The sequence below is a fragment of the Amblyomma mixtum genome, chromosome 1 (genome assembly GCF_055824585.1).
Source record: "Amblyomma mixtum isolate Tamu chromosome 1, ASM5582458v1, whole genome shotgun sequence".
NCBI lineage: Eukaryota > Metazoa > Arthropoda > Arachnida > Ixodida > Ixodidae > Amblyomma > Amblyomma mixtum.
Genome location: NC_143012.1, coordinates 35,406,922 through 35,428,863, shown reverse-complemented (window position 1 = coordinate 35,428,863; position 21,942 = coordinate 35,406,922). Strand labels below are relative to the sequence as shown.

At 50.2% G+C, this 21,942-nt stretch overlaps 1 protein-coding gene and 1 pseudogene across 1 annotated transcript; one reads left to right on the top strand and one right to left on the bottom strand.

Annotated features, from left to right (window-relative positions):
* The first annotated feature begins 880 nt into the window (after positions 1-880).
* LOC149365991 (cullin-3 pseudogene) lies at positions 881-3,097 on the top strand (annotated as a pseudogene).
* A 9,062-nt stretch (positions 3,098-12,159) lies between these two features.
* On the bottom strand, positions 12,160-21,170 carry LOC149365990 (uncharacterized). Its single transcript, XM_089569515.1, has 5 exons — positions 20,548-21,170; positions 18,534-18,786; positions 16,353-17,212; positions 14,627-14,837; positions 12,160-12,279 (listed from the first exon to the last, which is right to left on the bottom strand). Exons 1-5 carry the CDS (start codon positions 20,994-20,996, stop codon positions 12,160-12,162), a joined length of 1,893 nt encoding a protein of 630 aa, XP_089425641.1. The 5' UTR covers positions 20,997-21,170.
* Positions 21,171-21,942: the final 772 nt, after the last annotated feature.

Below are 21,942 nucleotides of genomic sequence, written 5' to 3'. Positions count from 1 at the left end.
GGTTTTACACACATCGGAAGAATGAACCATTACCTTGAATATTTCCACAAGAGTACCTTACATTTTTCCTGTATTGAAAATTTTTTGCAAATGTTGCAAATCCTGGTATTTTGGTATTCCACTTTTCACCTATTTTAACAATTTGTAAGAAATTTCATACATGAGTGTTACAAGTGGTGTGTTTCGTTAAAAAACTGTCTTTCTTGAGGTCCGGGTGTACTAATCAGGCGCAAATATATACGTTTTGCATCGATGTGATTAACGGCGCCTGAATTAGTTAAAGGATTAGTATTTCGAACAGCGAGAGAAAAACGAGGACTAAGCAAGAAGCACGCGCACACACGAAGTGCTGAATGTCAGCTGAATTTTTACTAGAAAGACTCATGGTTATGAAGCCTTCAAACCCAGTGCTCGCAGGCGCACAATGCATAAACAAAGCCCGCCACCGTCTGGAAGACGAAGTAACGAGCGTTAGCTGTTTGGTTTACTGGAATTGATTTGGAGGAGATTAAAGTGAGGTACACCAATGGAAATACTAATTTGTACGTTACAAGTCTCAATGCGAGATGTGCTGTTTTCTAGTTGCTGCCACAGATGGCGCTGTGATCTCAGGGTGGTAGCAGACCCCACGAACTCTCGAAACGTGGTGAGTAAGCGCTAACGCTCTTAAAACGCGCACGCAAAAAGCAAGAAGTTCTTTTTGCGTGCGCGTGAAGAAGCACTTTACCGCCAATATGCATGCAAAACAGTCACACTGGAGGAGAACGAAGACGTGCAATAGCCTCGAGAAGAGCGTTCGAGCGCGTCAGGGGCGGACGCCTTGGCCTCGCTGATCGAGAAGGACGCCAAGGCGGTGCGGGCTCCGGAGCCTTAGCTTGAAATGGTAGAGGGCGGCACCGAGAACCTCTGGCAGCCTCTGCGGATGGCCATCCAGGACATCCTGGAGAAGGGCGACAGCGGGCAGCACTTCAACGATCTATACCGCAGTGCCCACGCCATGGTGGTCCAGGAACAAGGCGCGTTGCTATACGGCGGACTGCGCGAAGTCGTGACCGACCACCTGGCGAACAAGGTACGGCCCGGCGTCTTGGCCTCCCCTCACGACGCCTTCCTACGGACCCTAAATCAAGCCTGGAACGACCATCAGACAAGAATGAACCGGATCAGGAGCATCGTATTGTACCTGGAACAAGTGCACGTGGCACGGTACGAAATGTGCAGCGTTCACGACCTCGGGATCCTTCTCTTCCGGGACGAGGTGGCGCGCCACGGAGACGTACGAGAAAAGCTGCTAGAGAGTCTCCTGCAAACGATGAGCCGAGATCGGGAGGGTGAGATGGTCGACAGGCAATCGGTCAAGAACGCCTGCCAGATGCTGGGAAAGCTGGGCGTTGATTCGAGATCGGTCTACGAGGAAGACTTCGAGCGACCCTTTTTGGCCGACTCAGCAAAATTCTACGCTCTCGAAAGCCAAAAGGAATTGATAGAAAAGAGCGCGATCGACTACATCGCCATGGCGGAGCAGCGCATTAAAGAAGAGTCGGAGCGGGCGAAGCTTTGCCTGGACCCCGGCACCGAGCGGCTCATCCAGCAAGTGGTCTACCAGGAGCTGGTCGCCAACCACGCGAAAACCATCGTGGCGAAGGAAGACTCGGGCGTCGTGGCCATGTTGAAGAACCAAATGGTGGGTGACCTCGCGCGCATTACCCGGCTTCTCAGCCGTACAAAGCACGGCCGCGAGGCAGTCACAGAGTGTGTAAGCAAATACCTGCGCGAGCTTGGCAGATCACTCATGGCGGAAGACGACGGCAAAGCAGACTCGCTGTGCTTAGTTAGGAAGCTGGTGGACCTTAAGGATAACTATGAGCACCTTCTGAATACCTGTTTCAATGACGAGTTCTTCGTCACGAAAATTATCAGTGCCGACTTTGAGTACATCCTCAGCCTTACCGGCAAATCGCCCGAGTATCTGGCCTCGTTCGCGGATGACACGCTGAGGAAAGGGATAAAAGGAATGACTGAGCAAGAGATTAAGCTTCTCTTAGACAAGATTGTCGTATTCGTCCGGTTCCTGCACGAGAAAGACCTTTTCGAGCGTTTCTACAAGCAGCACCTGTGCAAGCGGCTCCTACTCAACAAGAGCGCGTCGCAGGATGCCGAGAGAACCATGGTCAACAAGCTCAAGGTTGAATTCGGTGCTGAGTTCGTCTCAAAGCCTGAGGCCATGTTGCAAGACCTGGCTCTATCCAGGACCTTGACAGAGGAGTTCAAGCACGTCGTGGCTTCGTGCAAACTGGAAATACGTGGATTGGATTTTAATATACGCGTGCTCAGAACGGGCTTCTGGCCTTTCTCTGCGGCTACCCAGCGGTGCAACATTCCGACTGTTCCTCTGACCGCTTTTGAGACGTTCCGGCGCTTCTACTTGGCCAAGCACAATGGTCGACGGCTAGATTTGCAGCCACAGCTAGGCTGGGTGGACATGAGTGCGGTGTTCTATCCACCAGGAGAACCATCTACGTCTTCGACGCTCTCCATTCAGCAGGGCGGGCCAAGAACGTACGTGATCCTGGTGTCAACGTACCAGATGTGCGTGCTCATGCTGTTCAACAGCCGTGACAAGATTACGTACGAGGACATTGCCTCCGAGACGGGCATTCCCGAGACCAGCCTAGTGCGCGCCCTGGAGTCGTTGACAGTAGGCAAGGCCGCCCAGCGGGTCCTAGTCAAGGAACCTCCGACAAACGATTTAGAGCCAAGTCACGTGTTTGCCGTGAACGAATCTTTCACATCTGACCTGAACAAGGTGAGGATCGAGACGGCCGCCAAGAAAGAGGGCGACCCGAAAGGAGACGAGAATGCTACGCGTAACGTAGATGAAGATCGACGGTTTGTGATCGAGGCTGCCATTGTGAGGATCATGAAGTCGGAACAGAGACTGTCGTTCAGCGAACTTCTCGCGAAGCTTACCGAGTTGCTGAGCGAGAGGTTCACCCCTAACCCTGAGGCCGTTAAGAAAAGAATCGATGCCCTCATAGAGCGCGAGTACCTGGAAAGGGCTCCTGAAAACGCCGAGGTGTACATCTATGTGCCATGATAGGGACGGCGCTCGTAACAAGGCTCCGCTGCCCGACGACAACCAAATTCTCTTCCTAAAATAAACAAAATGGATATACGTTGTCAATCGCGTTTTTAGTTTGCTTAGCCGGCATGGCTGAAACAACCTGTGTGCTTAGGTCTCAAAACGATTTTTCGCAGGGGCGGGTTTAACGAAGAGCGCAATGGGTAGTGTGTTTTAACTTTCATCGTGCATTTCTTGAGCGTTTTTCGTCAAGTGGCAACCCAACTTGTGGCTTGTTTCTTGGATCTGGAAGTCTTAGTCGTCCATGTTTTTTCTTACCCACTGGTTCATCCCTTGCTAGCATTTTGTTTGTATTCTGTGTCTTACTTTCGGTTTATATTTAGTGGCTTCTTTCCAAACTTCTTTGTTTGTATACTTGTTTATTGGCTATTTCCTGTGTCCATTGGGGTGATGCAACCCTACAAATTTAGTGAATACTCTTCTCTGTAAACACCCTTCGAAGCATCCAGATCTTCTGACACTGCCGGCTTTGAGTTTAGGCTCCCTTCTCTCACTCGGCCGCCCCAACCAACTCCACAGTTTCTTTTAGTAGTAGTAGTTTATTTTAAAAGAATAATAATAAAATAAAGGCAAAGATTTTTGCTAGCCCCGGCATCTGCCATCGCTACGGGAAGCACCTGAGCTGGGGCAGCGGAAATATTGCTGGCAGACTGCAGAAATGAAATGAAAGAGGTGAGCAACAGGTAGAAAGGATAGTGGGGAGAGAGGTACAATATACAAGTTGTTTACATGTATCACTATTTTTGCAAAGTTGCTTCCACACGCCGAACCAGAAAGCGCGCATTCGCGAAGATACTTCGTGCAGTACGTAGCCTTCGATCCGGTGACTGTAGCATAGCCATGCCGTGCTCGCAGTAACGCCAGACCAGGGAAGCAGCAGCGTAGTCAGTAGAAACAAAAATTAACCTTTATTCACAGGTGTAGAGCGTATTCACAAGTAGCCGAGTGGCAGGAAGATAGTAAGGAGCATGTGTTAGTGTAGTTATAGTCCGAAGCCCCGAAGGATCGCCAGATAAGGCCGGCACTAAATAGGCGAGCCACTTGGTCATCGAAGCTTCAACTCAAAAGGTGCGGGCGAGATTTATTTGAGAGCTGCCTGACGATTAGCGCTAGCTAAAACCCGTTTTATCAGCTTATAATGAGCGCTATCGAAAGGTAGTGCACTTTTCTTGGACCCTGGGGTAGTACATCTAGCACACTTGTGACTCGGAGAGCTTGACGAGGACATCTGAAAACTGTATCGCGTTGTTAAAGGGAAACTCCCAGGTGAACTTGCTTCCACCTGGCAATGTGCTGCAGATGCGCAGGATTTCAATAGCGGTAGTCGCCACGATGTCAGGTTGCACGTCTTGTAAGAAGGCGGGGTAATCGGCTACGCTGCGGTACACCTTCCTCGCTAGGCCTATTGCGAACAGCGCATATTTCGCGTCGAACGCACTCACACCCCTTTCCGCTTTTTAAGGCGAAGGCCTTTAATGGCTCATACTGTCGTCCGTTAACAAAGCGTGTCACACGCGTTTAACTCGGGAACTGAAAAAGAAGGAGACCAATGGTTGCTTCACATAGAGGAGGAAAAAATGAACCTAGAAGCCGATTTTGGTGACTGTAGATTAATTAGTGAATTAATTATAGGCAAAAATGTCGAAACTGCGTCGAAATAACGCGGACGTCGATACAGCCACAAAAACAGTTTGACTTCATATCCACTGGAAGTCGTCATGGCATAGTGACAATTGTCACAGAATGGTCAGAAAAACGTCGGATTTGTGTCAAAATAGATGGAGAGATGTGTAATTAAGCGTAATTAACGCTAAATATCCCCGAAAAATGTACAATTTGGGTATCGATGCAGCCACGGGAACGGTGCAACGTCACATCCACCGGAAGTCGACCCGGCATAGTGTCCTCGGCTTTCACCTCTCAACACTTTAGTTGCCAAAGTGTCCACGCAATTTTTTGTGTTTCTGTCGATGGCTCTAGCAGATAGCCGTTTCTGCTCTTCTCTCCCTCTGCACCCCCCTTCCCCACCCGTGCTATACATTGGCCTGCACTGCCAGAGCAAACGTTCATTCCCCGCCAGCTCTGTCTGCGTATGCTTGCCCGCGGCTTCGTAGCTGGCGATGTAACAGCGGCGGCGAGGCCTTTTTTTTTTTTTTTTGTAAGCACCCCACCAAGACGGATCCCGAAGCTGCTTTCAAGCTGTCTCGGAGCCGACAACGATGGCCTGCCTACAGTTGCCGGAATTCGACGAAACAAAAGATAAGTGGAAGCCTAACCTATAGTCAGAGCAGAAGCGTATTTCGAACCGAACAGGGCAACGGACTCGTCTAAGAAGAGAGCACTACTAGTTTCGGCGTTGACTATCAAGACGGTTGAAGTTGCTAGCTGGCAGAGCTACCCCACGTGCGCTGAATGAATTGACTTACAAGGAAGTCGTTCAAGGTCTGGATGAGTACTACGACCCGAAAAAGCAGGAAATAACGGAGATGTATAAAACTTGCTCAACCGTTCACAGCTTCCCGGCGAAACCGTTGGCACTTTTCTCGTTGCTATTGGCCTAATAACATACCAGAATAGGCACCCTTGCTTAAACTACAAGCTTCCCAGCCTGAGTCTGTTCATGCTTCACGTGTTCGTTCTGTGCCGCAGTAGTGTGGAAGATATGGTAGCTGCAAATATGACAGCAGCCTTATACAAGGCGAAGGGGAGGTTAAAGCGAGCTGAAGTCCTCGTACGCTTCGATCTGTCGTAAGGGCTGGAGCTCGACTGCGATGCTTCCCCGTTTGTAGGCGCAGAGCTTTTCTACGCAATCGATGGTCGACCCAAACCGGTAGGCTTTCAGTCCCTCGCTCTATCAGCGGCTGAAAAGAACTATTCGCAACTGGAGAGAGGCCCTTGTTCTGGTGTTTCGCGTCACAAAGGGCTGGAGTTTACCCTCGTGACGGACCACCAGCCCTACCCGAGTCTGTTACGACCCGACTGCCCAGCACACCCCTGGCTGCTGGGTGTTGTACTTGCGAGGCTCTAACACTACAAGCTGCACTACATGTGCCGGGTTCCGCTTACCACTGTCTCCGATAATGGTACGCAGTTCTCTATCCAGGAGTTCGCTAATTTAGCGGCTAAGGACAACATAATGCACTTGCGAACTACCCTCTTTAACCCGCAGTCTAATGGCGCGGCAGAAAGACCAGCCTGTAGGATTAAGGACCGACTTCGGGAAATGTCGGAGGGGAATTTAGAAGACAACCTTGTCAGGTTCTTGTTCTACTGCTGCAGGACGTCCCAGAAGACATGGAAAATCTCCGTCAGTTAATGTTAGCGTACCATTTGCGCTCTCGCTTGTACACGTTTTCCTCCAGCTGTTGCAGATTCGCCGCAGGAGTCCGTTGACTGGATGGTTCCCATGGAAAGCAGCGTGTAGTACGTGCGGAACTATACGGTCCGGGTGAAAAGTGACGGTCCAAACTCTTACTTCCTTTGTGAGACGCCGCGTTGACCAAGTACGCCGTCGACACGAATCGCAGTCACCAAGCCCGCCTGGCTTACAAACTTCGCCAGAGCCTAATCTATCCATGCTGCCTGAAAAATCGTCACTTTCTTCAGCCACAGGTCCCGAAGTGCCGCATCCTCAAGAGCCCGTTATCACGAGCCCCCGCGACAGTCAGGCGACAACAGTGCTACAGTCTTCGCCTGCAAGAGTGGCAACCCAGCGAGAAGTGTTACGGCGATCTACCACGCAACGCAACCCCCCCCCCTCCCCTTTCCCCTTTTTGTTTCTGTCGATGGCTCGAGCAGGTAGCCGTTTCTGCTCTTCTCTCCCTCTGGACCCCCTTTCCACCTATGCTATATATTGGCCTGTGCTGCCGGAATAAACGTTCATTCCCCGGCGGCTGCGTCTCCTTGCTTGTTACATCGCCAGCTACTAAGCCACAAGACCAATACGGCTTATTGAATTCTTTTGTCCATCGCTGACAGGTACGTCTGTCACAGCACTGGAGCAACTGAGGATCCTGAACTGATGAGTCAGGAAGCGCCAATTTCTACAACCTTTATAAATCTAGCATCGCAGCACTGCGCAACGTCTTACCCTCCAGCGCTTACATTGAAGTGTTCAGTGGGGCAGCTGATCTCTCAATGACAAAACGTTGCGAAATCGGCGCGCTGACAATTTTGAGAAACGCCTGCGCTTGAAATATACCAACGAGTTTGTGGAAAAGAGTAACGCAATAGTAATCGATTACTGTTTTGCAAATAATAAAGCGGAGGCATTACTTGGCTATATCGACGATTTCATGTCCGCAAAACGTCTCGGCAGGGATTTCGCCGTTCGTGTGAGAATTAAGCGAAAAAATGATAGTGAGTGATAAAGGATGATGCACATCAAAATTTTGTCGCTGCGGAGTAATTAGTTAGAGCCATATTTGTTGCTTAGACGTCCAAATAGTATCGGACGTCGATATAGTGCGAAGGCGTGAAAACAGTACTTAGCGCCAAAATTGCGGGGGAAAAACGAAACCACGTGATATAGGATAAAATCTCGCTGTACACAAAATCTGACCTGGAGTAATTAGAGGCCGAAAGGTCGTTTGGACATTAAAATAGCCCCGGACGGGCATACAGTGAGAGGACGTGAAAATAGCGGCAGATGTCACAATTGGAAGCAGCAAAAAGAGGCAAACAGTCAAAATAAAGAGGCAAACCGTCTAAAGTGAAGCACAGAGGCGACGATTGTGAAGGAGGCATCAATACTTTCGCATTCTCCCAATGCGCCTCGCCGCAGTGACCTCTAAAATTTTTAAGTTACTTTAATGGGGCGGTAATTGATCACTGTAATCAGTTACGTTTTGAATGGAGTAATTGCAATCGGCTATTTATTTTCTGTAACGTGCACAAGACTACATGCGATGCACCCTAACATCTCCATGACACGGGCTTTCATTTTTGGGTTTTCCTTTTCTCGAAACGCCCCGCGGGAAACATGCATAAAAGCGAAGAACACTTGCCAGGGCTGGCTGCAAGGGTGCGAGTCAGACACTCAAAAACGACTGTAAAGGCGTTTTTAGAGCGCAGCTCTTTGGCGTCCGTTCCTGGGTATCGCGTCGTCGTCGGCGTTGTCGTCGGCCTCGTAACCAGCTCCGCCCCCCTTTCATCCCCCCAGCGCTAGCAGCGACCGACTGATACCGCTGACGCCGCTAGAGAGTCAAGATAACGTGACTGCATAGAACACCGTCGCCGCCATGCAGAAAGAGGAGGAAAGGGTCCCCCCCCCTGTTCTTGTGTGGCGGATAGGGTGCTCTTCAGTTGCCGACGCGCCGGTTATTTCACGTAGGCCCCGGCACGTCGACGAATACGTGACCACCTTCCCACGGCTAGACCTGGTTCTTAGCGCTGCGGAAGCGAGGGCATCATATTGTTTGTGTCGGCATCGGCGGCGTTGTCCCTGAAACCAACTCCGCAGCTGGGGTTGACTCACTATCGAAAAGGTGAAACAGCTTATTTGCTGCGCTCAAATTTCGCATTAGGAAGTAACGTAATCGTCGGTAATTTTTTTTTTCTGTGTGGGCGCCGCGCGGCGGTCCAGTCTGACTCGCAACGGCACCAAAAATTGCGGTGCATTTCATTTCTTGAGTTCAGAGTGTTCTAAAAATACACGATACACTACGAATATATTTTTTGCCGACACTGCGATAGTTTCATTTTTGAAGAGCGATATCTAATGCCGGTAGAAAAAATTATGTGAAAAGGAACTTTAGTTTAGTTTTTAGTTGTTTAACGTCCCAAAGCAACTCAGGCTATGAGGGACGCCGTAGTGAAGGGCTCCGGAAATTTCGACCACAGAAAGGAATAATGCCGACCAAAGGGGAGTTGTTAAAAGGTGTGCATGACGTTTTGGCTGCCGTACGGAAGCCTTGTTCAAGTGGGCAGAACACAAGTCTGTGGCTCGTGCTCTGAGCAATTACGGTGTGCATGACGCACCCACGCTCCAATGTGCAAGCTGAGGCACGAGCTGGTGGCCTTGAAGGACCAACTCGAGAAAAAAAATTTCCTGGCGTAGCCTATAAAGTTACCAGCGCTGACTTCGACTACTGTTACAATGGTGAGAGCGGAAACTTCAAAAGGCGTTTGAGGGATCACAAGAACGAAGTGACAAAGAAGAAGGTTGCTTCGAACGAACTTTCGGAACACGTGGAAGCAACGACAGGATCGCCTGGGAACAAGCAGCGATTATCGGAAGAGAAGAGTTGGCTGTCACGCCGATATCTACAGTCCTTTATGATCCAGACTACAGAAAATACCCTAAATCGCAAAGACGGTAACCTCCCGCCTACGTACGCAGGATGCCTAGGGCAATTAGTGTCACGCACTTCAAGGTTTGAATGAATGTTTATTTTGACAGAAATACAAAGAGTCTGTCGAGGAGACTGACAAAAAGGCAACGAATGCCGAAGTGTCAGTCCCCTTTGAAGGTGCACTGAAGAGGAATCTAAACTTGGCTTTTTGCCGCGGGAATTCGATTTACACGTTCTGAGCATTCTTATAAACTTCGAATTATTGCCCTGTGCGGCCGATTTCCCTAATTTAAATCGGATTGACGTCCGGCTCCCACCATTTTTTTTAATTCCCCGCAGACGGTAGGAGGAGTCACCTAACCCGTGGAGTGCCTTTTAGGCAGTGGCGTGGCGTCTTTCTTTGCTTTTATTTTGTTTTTAGGTTTCCGTGAATAAACAGATCCAGTCAGAGACTCCACAGCTGCAAATTAGGCCCACAGAAATAAAAATACGCGTGGACTGTTTGTTTTCGCCGACCACTACGTATCACTCCGCCGATGGCAGAGCGGCAAGCCGCCACGGGACTGGTTGAAAGGTTTGTCAACTCCTCCCACCGTCTGCGGAGATTCAAAAAAAAAAAGGCGGGAGCCGGGACGTTTAATCGGATTTAAATTTTAGCTTTAGCTTGATTAGCTTTATTAGGGTTTAACGTCCCGAAGCAACTCAGGCTATGAGGGACGCCGTAGTGAAGGGCTCCGGAAATTTCGACGGCCTGGGGTTCTTTACGTGCACTGACATCGCACAGTACACGGGCCTGTGCGATGTCCACGTGTATTTTTGAAGTGCGCGTCCGAAATTCGGCCGCCGCAGCCCGGATCGAACCTGCGTCTTTCGGGCGAATTTAAATTAGGGAAATCGGTCACACAGTCCAAGTTCGAAGTTTCTAAGAACGCTCGGACAGTGTAGATCGAGTTGCAGCAGTAAAAATACGAGTTCAGATTCCTCTTCAGTGCACCTTTAAGCTTCGTGCTCTAGGCTTTTTGGCTCAGTGAACAAGGCTTCCGTACGGAAGCCGAAACGTCAATTACACCTTTTAACAACTCCCTTCTGATCGGCGTTACTCCTTTATTTTCACTTATGAATCTATCCGACCAAACGATATTTCCTCAAACCTTAGATTTCAGACGAAATTATCGAAAGATGGTATCGAAGATACACGTAACTTCGATACCGCCTGTTGGAACTTCATCAACGGATGACGATGTCATCATTTGCAAGTTCGCGTGGAGCTGCGCCTCTCGAACCGCACCCCCTCATATTCAAAACAAAAATAAAATCAGGATTCGTTCCTTTCTGTCGCGGCCGGCTAAGCTCCGCTCCTTTGATGCGTCCACGCAACAGAAGGTGAACCCATGAGGTCCATCGCATGGTGCCGAAACTCGGGAGCCTCACACAACGCCACCTACAGCGACGCAAGGCGCGGCATTAGTAAAGAAGACGGGCCAGGCTTTCGACAGTGGCGAAGAAGTCTCCTGCTGTCAGCATGGAACACTGTACCTGCGATGACGACAAAGCCTCCGCACCTATCTTGGCGGTACATTCTTGCCGAAGCGGAGGAAGAGCTGAGACGGGAACCAGAATTCATCGGTCCCGAGGTCAACGTTCTCCTCGACGCCGCCTATGCCTGCGGGCTGAAACCACCTGATACCAAAGCAACAATTGAGGAAACTTTCGTTATGTTTGTACCTTTAGTGAATACGGCCAGGCGATCCAGACGTGTGTGATTTATTACAACTACAACGATTGTGGGGACGCCTTCGTCCCCTGCGTTCGCTTTCCCTCAACGCACTAGTTCCCTGTAGTTAGCTCCTCCGCAACGCACTCTTCTCAGTTGGGTTACTGTAACTAACAGGGGAGGGCGCTCGCGTCGCAGCGACACCAGCGCCACGGATGGCGTTTTGCTGCGCGCTCGCGGGGAGCTACGGGGGTCTCTTCTCCCTGGGATCGGGAAGCGACCGGACGTTTCGCTCGCAGCTCCGCTCTTCGTCGACGGGCGCTCTTGGTCGGAACTCCCGCCGAGCCCGTCCCGCTCGGCCTCGGAGTTTATCCCTTTGCCCTACCGTGGGCGAACGTTCGCTCGTAGCCGTGCTGGTGAGTCGGACATCCTCGATTCCTCAGTGTATTTTGTTGCTAGCTGGTTATTGTTGTTATAGCAATAAATGCCTTGTTTATGTCAGCCAGTGTGTCGTTCCTTTGTTCCCGCAGAGCAAGGCCCGCCGTGGTCGGCGTGCGCTCAGTAGCGCTCGCGACCACGGGGTGGGGTCCGCGCGGTTTTGAACTGTGTCGGCCGTGCTTAAACGGGGAGAACGTGTTTATCTCCCCTATTTAAAACCCCACACGATGCATCTACGCAGTTTGAAGACGGTAACAGTAAGTGTATACGAACGACCTCACAACTGGTTAAGTAGATAAGAAATCTTGATAGAGGTCACAAAAATGAAGAAGCAAGTTAACTGTAAAGTAATAAAGGAGATTCTTCCTTTTTTTTTTGTTTCGATGTCCTTCCCCTAGTTGCAATATCGTCTTTTGGGTGAAATTAATTTGGTTCTCTCGAATTATAGCGTACAATAACTTTACTCATTATGTTAGTAAACGTAATAGAAGCGAAATGAAAAATGCAAGCGATGCTGTTCGTTGCGATATATACTATATACGTCGTGAAAAGACGTGTTCAGCGTGCACCAATCAGCGCATCGCGCACTGGTCCTTCGTGGAGTTGCAGGAAAAGGCCTCGCTGAAGGCCTCCAGGTGTCGCTCCGTCACGCGACAGCTGCTAGATGTCGTGCTGCGGCGTACTGCGCAGTCCTGGCGGAGAAAAAAATGCGAGGACACTTTGGCAACTAATGTGTTGAGACACGAAAGCCGAGGACATTATGCCGCGACTTCCGGTGGATGTGACGTCACACCGTTCCCGTGGCTATATCGATACCCAAATTATACGTCTTTCGGGCATCTTAAGCGCTAATTACGCTTAATTACACAATTTTCCATCTAATTTGACACAAATCCGGCGTTTTTCCGACCATTCTGTGACAATTTTCACTGTGTCGGGACGACTTCCAGTGGATGTGACGTCACAACGTTGCCGTGGCTATATCGACGTCTGCGTTATTTTGACACAATTTTGACATTTTTGTCTATAACTAATGAATAAATTAATTGCTCTACAGTGATCAAGCGTGGCTTCTAGGTTCATTTTTTCCTCTATCTGAAGCGACCATTCATTTTCTCTTATCTTTTTTAGTTCCCGAGTTAACACGCTGCCAAAAGTGTGACACCCTCTGCTAACGGACGACAGTAGGAGCCATTAAAGGCTTTTACCTTAAAATTGCTGGCGGTTTAGCTTTCCTAAGCACGGGACATAGTGCAAAAGCAGTTTTTTGCAGATGGACACCACTGCCACGTACCTGAAAGCGCTATTGAGGTATCCACTGACCATAGGTAGGCACACTTATAAGTGCCCTCATATCGCCTTACGTCTGTGAGTGTGTGAGTGAGTGGTCATCACTGTGAATGCGAGTTGGATGTGAGTGGAGATAGTCAAGGGCGTCCGCAGAACTATGTCCAGCGGGGTGCACCCGATGGCCGGGTATGGGGGAGGCGGTAGGTTAGCACCAAAAAGGAACTATTTGTGGTCTAAACTGCGCACATGAAACAAAAAATAGAAACAGCAAATTAGTGCTAGGCTTGGAGAACAAACATTGGAATTTATTTATGAACAAAGAATTGAACTCAATAAACAATATCCGATAACTTAATTTCACCTGAGCATGCTAATAAAGCTGTGTAATTGTTATCTACTAATGCATAAATAATATCCGTAATTTCAGGGGGGGGGGGCGGCAACCCCTTGCCCCGCCTTCCGGACACCTATGGAGATAGTGTGAGTGCGAGTGACTGGATGTGGATGAGTGGTCATGATTGTGAGTTCGAGTGAGTGGATGTGAGTGCTAGGGGAGATTAGTGTGAGTAGAGATGAGTGGTGAGTGGACATGAGTGATGAGTGGATGCGAATCGATGCGAGAGTACGTGAGTGGCGAGTGAATGTTAGTAGCAGGGGAACGCAACAGCGAAGTTTGCTGCTTGTGTTTCGCGACGATGGTATCCGATTAGCTATTTTCACGTTGTTGACAGCTGAGGCAAGCAAATACTCACTGCCGAGCGCGCTCGAGGCCGCATAAGGTATCATGCCGGTGTCTTTGACGCCCGAAGCAGAGAATTCCGCTAGCGTGGGAAACGGCAATCTTTCTTTGGTGTTTGCCTTACTAGTGCACCGTTGGCATGGGCGCAGGCTCTTCGATGGTGCAATCAGCACCTACGGGTTGCGTCATATCCTTTGATCGAATTTCGTATCGCCACTGCTAGAAAGGTAGATGTCTCTTGTCATGCCTCCTGTACGGCTCGAGCTCATATACGCGGAGTTCCAATGCTTGCTGCTGCAACAATGACTGCCTGTTTCTCAGCAATAACTAGTGTGGGGGATCTTGAACACTGCAATAGACGCGTAGTTTTTTCTTTTCTGTATCCGGGTGGACGCATTGTAGAGCTCTGCTCTGGTCCTAATTTTTTTGCTGGACTAGACCCGGAACCGGCAGAGCCTTCCACTGTCGACGTGACAGAACCTGGCCAACTTGGCACGGCTCCTGAACTACACAAGCTCGGCTGAAGCCCGGAAACGACGCGAAAACCAAAAGGGCTCTTAATTAACGCCAGAGGTTTCTATCACGTACTTTAGGATTCCTGCACCGAAAATCAAGCATGTCATTATTTTTTGTACGCATAGCATCAGACACGGTGATGCCTTGAAGCCCAGGAGATAGCTGATGTGGTAATGTGTGATGTCGTAATCTGCTCCACAAATGCTTTTTTCATGCCGATGTTGACGAAATGTCGCGGCGATTTTCGGCAGTGCACGTTAAAGATCCCCAGGTGGTCGAAATTATTCCGGAGCCCTCCACTACGGGCCTTCTTCGTCTCCTTTTTCACTCCCACCTTCCTCCCTTCCGTTACCTTGCGGTTCGGGTGTCCACCGAGGTGTGAGACAATTATTGCGCCATTTTCTTTCCTCGAAAACAACAAAAAACTTTGTTTCATTTTTTCTGCACCCCGTTTTCATCTACTATAACGCCTTTTAGTAGGGTATATAACTTGCCTTGAGGCATCCCATCGTGAGGAGCAACTTGGGAGCGGGATCGAGAACTGCCATCATGGGCAGCCGCCCGTCGGTGCGGCTCTGGGTTACCGATGCAAAAACCGACCTAACACACCAGTAGGCGAGCAGGTTCTCCCGGAAGTCTGGCGCCTTCGAGAGCTCCTTGTCATCCGCGCATGGAAGCACGCTGGGCGCGTCTGGTCTCATGAACCTGCGGCGTGTGGTCAATACATGAACATCTAGGGGGCTTTCACAGAATCCAAGACGTATTTCAGCATCAGCCGAGTTTGTAAGGGTACTGGAAAGGAAATGTGTCTGGTGTTTACATGCGAGTTTAATCGCAACGATGATAATAAATTGGCCACGTATAAAAGGGTCATGTTATCTTTCTCTGGGATGACGTCACGTCCCTTGGAGGCTGGCGTTGAGATCTCGGGAGGATAGGTCTGCTTCTAAGAGCTATATATCTCTGTAAAAAATCGTTGATTCCTGATCAGTACAGAAGAGATTTCAGGCCGAGGTTATACCCCAATGTGGTGGGAAGAGGCAAAGGCAAAGTGCATAGAACACAATTTGTCAAATGTTCACAGGCCTCTGCGCAAACACACAGCTGGCGTCGGTTTATTTTGTGCAGTTTACGTGTCGCATTCCTGACGTTCCAGTTGTGCCAAATATGCCGAAACTACCCATTTCCCTGATGTTTCGGTTATGAACTCTAGAACGTATTAAGCGATACCTTCAGGAACTGGTTGACTTGCCAAGTTCGGTCGGCGATAACAGAGGGCCTATAAGGTGCACTGCTATGGAAACGGCCTACGGGACGACTCTACGTCTACGCGGTGAATTTTTCGGCTCCCTCAAGATCTTTGTTCTTCAGTAAGCAGGTGTCTTGCGCATCTGCTCGACAACAATGACGTTCGCGTCTACGGGAGGGTGGGGGTGCGTAGGGGATCCTATTTCAGCGCTGCTTCACCTCCACTCCGCAACCAGCGGATGTTTTAAAGGAGCATTGGATGTTTATGCTTGTAGCGCTGACTTCCTCGGTGCGAGACAGGTTGGGAAAGCATGTAAAATTGAAGTTTCAGTTTCACCGCTGCTCCGCTCCTCGTCGGTTGCCGTCACGTTTTGCTGTTTGCTCTTACGTGCGTCTGTCTATAGAAACTCATCTCACGCCCCTACAGGGGCGCCAGAACAGGGGCCATGGGCGGTCGGCCCTCCAACATTTTCCAGAGGGGGTTTCGAGAGCCAGTTGCAAAGCATTTCGTTTCAGAAATCTAAACAAATCATGTCAAACAGACGTCGTTGACTGCCTTACCCCTGTTAGTCAGCATTAGCAGAACTGAAACAGACTATGCGCGCACTTTTTCAATGCAGCCGGTCACTCCTAGTCTGTACATTTTGATAAAGCTGCTTATTTCAATTCAAGTTTGTAGATAGAGAGATCTTGGGGTATCTGTTCCTTCAGCCATCGTCTTCGCTTCGGCGGACGCGGTTGTTGCGACGCGCGTATCTCTCACTCTTTCCTCTTATCTTTTAACTCTCCTCTATCTACACGTGGCAGCGGTGGTGGCTCGGCTCGAGCCAGTCGGTAGGCCCGTGCACTTTCCTGTTCATCCTTCTCTCAAGCAACAACAAAACAATAACAACCACCAAACAAACAAACAAAGTTTGTACGCATTAACAAACCTTGCCCCTATGACACCAAATAGCAGGGTGAGTACAGTACCTTTGAGCCATGCTCCTTGCGATCATGTGTCCCAACCCGCCGTAGTAGACGGAGTAGGGGCCGTCGACCGCGAACAACCGGCTGTTCAGAAACAGAGCGGGAACGAACACGCTTCCGTCTGGGTAGACGGACACGTCTTCCTGGAAGGCGTCAACGTGCAAGTCCTGCGGCACTATCCTCCGACTCCTCACGGCGGCCGCCCTTTGCCAATCCGACAGGAACGACTTCCCGTCTCCGACCGGAATCGACTCGAAGTAGGAGTCCAAAGCGCTTTCCGTGTTCATCGAGGGCGCGAGTCCTACGATGGGGGTCGCCGCGAACTCTCGGATCCACTGGGACGCATTCTTGGCGAGGCAGTGGGCTAAGTTTCGGACCATAGTCCATACCTGCTCCTGGACGTCAGCTTCCGCCTTCGAAAACAGCTGCACGGCGGCTATCGGGGGCCCCAAGACGGCAGACACTCTCCTGAAGCACGCCAGGGTGTGGGCAATGCCGGAAACCTTGGACGCGACGTATGAACTGGCGTGCAGTGCGCATTCTGCCAGCACGTGCCAGCTGGTCCAGAGGTAGCGGTCAACGACGGACCACTGCTGCCAGATGCTCTTGAGGACGACGGGGACTACGGGGTCCAGCTCGACGTCCGAGCTGCGTGAGTAGGGGGTGCTCTCTTCGATGGCGTTAGCGAACGCGTCGGCGCCGACTCCGTCCAAGGCCACGTCTCGGACTTTGGCAAGGGTGAACGGGCCGACGTTCTTGTGTCGGGTTACAGACGCAACTGCGAGACTGACGCCGGTGTACAAGTTCAGTCCTTCCATGGCCAGATCGACGTCCTCCTGTCCTGTGTACGCCACGACTAGAGCCTGCGGACGTCAGCGGTGAAGCAGAAATGAGCTCTTGACTAATCATATACTGTTGTTTGTTTCGCTACCGTGCAGCTGCATAGGGAATTATTACAACGTGATCTCAGAATGACTTCGTTGAAGACAGTAAGCGTCTGAAATTATATCTTAATCCAAGTTCTGAGCCTTGAACACAAGTGCTGGAAACTCTAAGTTCGGAATGTTCACTTTAACGCGTGTAAATCACAAAAAAAAAGATATCAATCACGCGTAAACTACTCTTGCGAGAACGTTCAAGGTGGCCAAAATTAACACTTTGGACAAACTGTGCATTAAACCTCGACGACTGTTACGTGAGGTTTTGTTTAATTAGAGTATAACCTATAAGATAATGGTATGACTTCTAATAAAGCTCAAGTCTGCATATTATAGAAGATAAAAATGGAATTGCTTTACATCCTCAAACACTAACCGGTGCACATTCCTGTAAATATTTGTTGTGGTTATTTAGCCACAAGATCGTGAAGACCAAATTTTTAAACCTTAAAAATTTTTAATCTTCGGTAATTTTCACAGCATATTAACTCAGAATTATGCATCCAAAAGTAAATGGGCTTCTGCTCAATCTTTCAAATCGCACAAGTTTAACGCTTATCGGCTGTGACAGCAGAGCCAGATTATTTCCACTTATTAATACGATAGCATTAGAAGCCTAATCAGCAAAAAATACTAATCGATCAACATTTTCATTTGGACGGAAGTAGTGACGTCAGCAGACCAGATAATTCCCATTGGTTGGAAAGAAGCGACGTCACCAGACCAGATAATTTCATTAAATGTGGGAAGTGACGTCATCAGACAGATACTCCCATGGGCTGGAGGAAAATGACGTCACCAGCTCGGATAATATCCACTGGATGAAGGAAGTGACGTCATCAAACAGATATTGCCATTGGCTGGAGAGAAGTGACACCACCAGACCAAAAGACGCCACTTCCGCCAAAGCCATCGACAGCTTCTGATGCTATCGCGTTGCCAACACGTAATTTAATTAGGTGTCCCTCGCCGAGGTGGCTCAGTGGTTATGGCGTTCGGCTGCTGAACCGAAAGACGTGGATTCGATCCCGGCCACGGGGGTCGAATTTCGATAGAGGAGACATTCTAGAGGCGTGTGTACTGTACGATGTCAGTGCCCGTTCAAGAACCACAAGTGGTCGAAATTTCCGGAGCCCTTCACTACGGCGTCCCTCACAGCCTGAGTCACTTTGGGACGTTAAACCCCCGCAAACGACAAACCATCTAGCATTTTCAGGTTTCGGACCCTGATTTACTGTAAACATACCTTGAAGTAGTCCAGCGATTGGAGGTGCACGTACGCCTTTTGTATGAACGGGAGGTCGGCGGCGACTCGGATGGTGTGCTGCGCTGCCGGACGGACGGTGAAGAGGCCGCTCAGCGCGTAGGTGAAGGCGAGCTCCACGTGCACCGTTAGGTGGCGGTCCGCAGTCAGCACTACCGTCTGGTAAGCGGCGGGTCTCAGGGACAGCATCAGCTGGTCCATGAAGTTCCGGAGCACCGCATGGTTTGTTTCGGCACTGCACACAAAGACGGCCCGCTGCGTCAGACTATGAAGGACCAGCTTTCCCATCATGACCGCAAACCTCCCGAGTATACCCTTCCTGCAAATCCGCTCCCAGGTTCATTGATGTAGTCCAGCAATGTCCAGAAAGCCCGTTCCTTCTCAGTGTCCCACTCAGCCCTTCTTCATAACACTGGACGTGCCAGCTTTGCCAAACGAACCCTGGCCACCGGAAAGCTTTGGCTAGCCGTAGACCGGGATGAGGCGGCGGCTGTTGTTTTTGGGGGGCCTGCACTGAGGGCTCCTCCCACGCATTGGTGCTTCTACTTTTTATTGTTCTTTAGCTTAATAAGGTTTCTTTCATATTGACACCGCTATTACGAACGTCCAGTCTCATTCGAGATATCGAATATTCAGCCAGTATGACATTCGAGACATTGAATATAAATCCGGTTTCACATTCATGATATCAGCCGCAGCGGTGGCTCAGTGGTTATGGTGCTCGGCTGCTGACCCGAAAGACGCGGGTTCGATCCCGGCAGCGGCGGTCGCATTTCGATGGAGGCGAAGTGCTAGAGGCCCGTGTTCTGTGCAATGTCAGTGCTTGTGAAGGAACACCCAGGTGGTTGAAATAACCGGAGCCCTCCACTAAGGCACCCCTCATAGCATGACTCGCTTTGGCACGTTAAACCTGATAAAACCAAACGAGACACTCGTGATGTCGAGTTTATGGGGGTTTAACGTCCCAAAGTGACTCGGGAAAAAATGCTATTTGCCCAACATGTGGTGCACTTTAGGGCCAGCCGCTCTACAATGTTCATCACCTAGTAGCTGTACGACAGTCTAGCACGATTTGAAGGTTACGGCGTATACGTTTCGGCTGAAGCGGAACAATATTTTTTCTTCCTGGGATCACAATTCCTTAGCAGATGATAAAACAACGGTACAGAATACAGAGCCAGTCGGCTGGCTAAGCCCATGTATTCTTTTCAGCCTTCCTGCCAAAATAATCTAAGTTAAGGAAGTTTGATCCCAGTAGGTCACGCTTGAAGCGATCACCATGAAATCGCGCTAAACTGTACAACCCGCAAAGTTCGACCAATGGCAAGGCGCTCAGCTGCTCCAGGTTGCAGCCCAGGTCGCGGGATCGAACGCCGGCCGCCACAGCCGCATTTGGATAAACACGAAATGCGAAAACACCTGTGCGCTGAGGGACAGCATCGGTAGTCGAACTTATTTTGCGACTCGTCACTACGGCGTCCTTCCCAGCTAGCCGACGCTCAACCTCGGGATGTCAAACCCACGCATACCAGAGAGGCTGTTCGTACAGTCTTAGGCAAAGGTAAGAGGCCGCCTCCTTCGTACTCCCAAGATCGCCGCTTTAACGCCGCTCTGCATGGGGGCGCCATCTGACGAAGTCCTCCAGAACTGAAATCTTTGTCAGGTGGCGCCCCCATGCATAGCGGCAAGCTTGGGAACAGGAGGGGGCGGGGCACTTTATTTGCCCACGACTGTACAGTCTCTGCCAAAAGTATACAGTTCAAGGGGTCCGCTTCTTAGCCCTGCGGCGCGGCTCCACTTGCATACCCGGGGGCCCTAATATCGCGAAGGCGGTAGGAACTTAAGTCCTCAACCCTCCCAAGCATACGACTGTCAGATGTACTAAAGGGGCCCGCTGCACGGCTTGGAAACAAGCACCTTGGGCTGTATATATATGACAAAGAGTGTACGTTCCATGTTCTGCACAATGCACGGGTCCGGGAGGGCACCGACATACTTGCGTTCGAGCAGGTTGCGGTCTTCGCACGTCCTCAGCAGGTCTGCAGCCTTTCGTCGCGCTCCGAGCACGGACTCATTCAGGGCCAGGACGCTGTCCGCCATCCGCACCTCGGCGCTGTTGAGTTCGGTGCGCAACAGACTGCGCTCCGGTCCCTCATGTCGGCCGCACACGTGCTCCTGGAAATTGTGGCACGGAGCGACCAGGGGGTTGATGCTGTCCTGCAGGAGCTCGCTGGTGGAGACGCAGCCAGGAGCGTAGCACACGGCCGCCTCCGCCTTCTCGTTCCTAGGAGGCTTTGGATCCACGCCTGGCCGATAGAAGTGCGCGTAGATGGCGACGCCCGAAGTGCCGATGAGGCAGCCCAGAGCGAAGCCTCCGAGCCAGATCAGCAGCAGAGCGCCGACACTAAGTTCTTCGTTCTTGCGGGGTGAGGTCGTGTCGGCCATGGCGCTTAATAGTGCCGTGCCTTTCGTGGTGGCCCCGTGCTGCGCAGTGGCGGCGCGTGTTGAGAACGGCCGCAGGCTTCGCGAGCGCGTGGGAACAAATCGTCCCTGGGGATGATGCTGATGCCTCCATGAGCCTTAGAATTGGAGGATCGCAGTGCAGTCCTCCGGTGCCGCGGTGTGATCGCAGCGTTGTCCCGCCAAATGCCATAAGTGAATCCAGCCTTCATACACAAAGAGAAAAGGAAACAAATACAAAAATTAAAAATAATTGAAGACAGAAATGGCATCTTTGACCTTGCAACGCATTTATCGCCTGGACCAAGAAAAGAAAAGAAAGATGATTGGTAGGCGGTACAGCCTGAGGACATCATCGTCATCATCATGGTTAACGGTATAATGTACCGTAATTCAGTGTATGAGGTTAAACGACACAAAGCTACTAAGTGGCTATGCGACCCCCCCCCCCCCCCCCCCCGCCATCAATTCTTCTGTGCTGAGAAATAAAAATCAGTTCTTAGTCATGACGTAGTTATTGGTAGTGCCAAAAAACGACGACCAAGGTGGAAAAAAGACAACACGAGCGCTTTTTCGCAACTAAAACTTTAATGGAAAAACACAGCCAGCCTCGTGTCGTGCCTCCTTGCTGTGTGGTGTCCCTCGTTGGCTGCTGTTTTAAGTGCATTAGGAAGCAATCAGCTCAGATCAATATTATCTTCTCTAAATGCATTGTGGGAATAGGACAGTAAAATAGAAAAGGAAATAGCAACAAAAGAATCTAAGTTAGTCGTTGTAGACCGTGCTAAGAGATCGTAACAAAAACGTGAATGTAAGAACGCATGGTATATTCGCCTTTTCACCTGAGGAGGGACATGAGCTGACAGCTCATCCGAGGTTCCTCCGAAGCGCAGCAATGTGGGGCATCCATGAAAGGTTTTTCCGGAAATGT

Excerpts from the sequence above, each read along its gene's own strand:
- LOC149365990 (XM_089569515.1), bottom strand. The coding sequence starts at position 20,996 with ATGGCCGACACGACCTCACCCCGCAAGAACGAAGAACTTAGTGTCGGC. Across the intron at positions 18,787-20,547 it reads CGCAACCTGCTCGAACGCAA|TGCCGAAACAAACCATGCGG; the intron begins GTATGTCGGTGC and ends CTTTGTGTGCAG. Across the intron at positions 17,213-18,533 it reads AATCGCTGGACTACTTCAAG|GCTCTAGTCGTGGCGTACAC; the intron begins GTATGTTTACAG and ends TGACGTCCGCAG.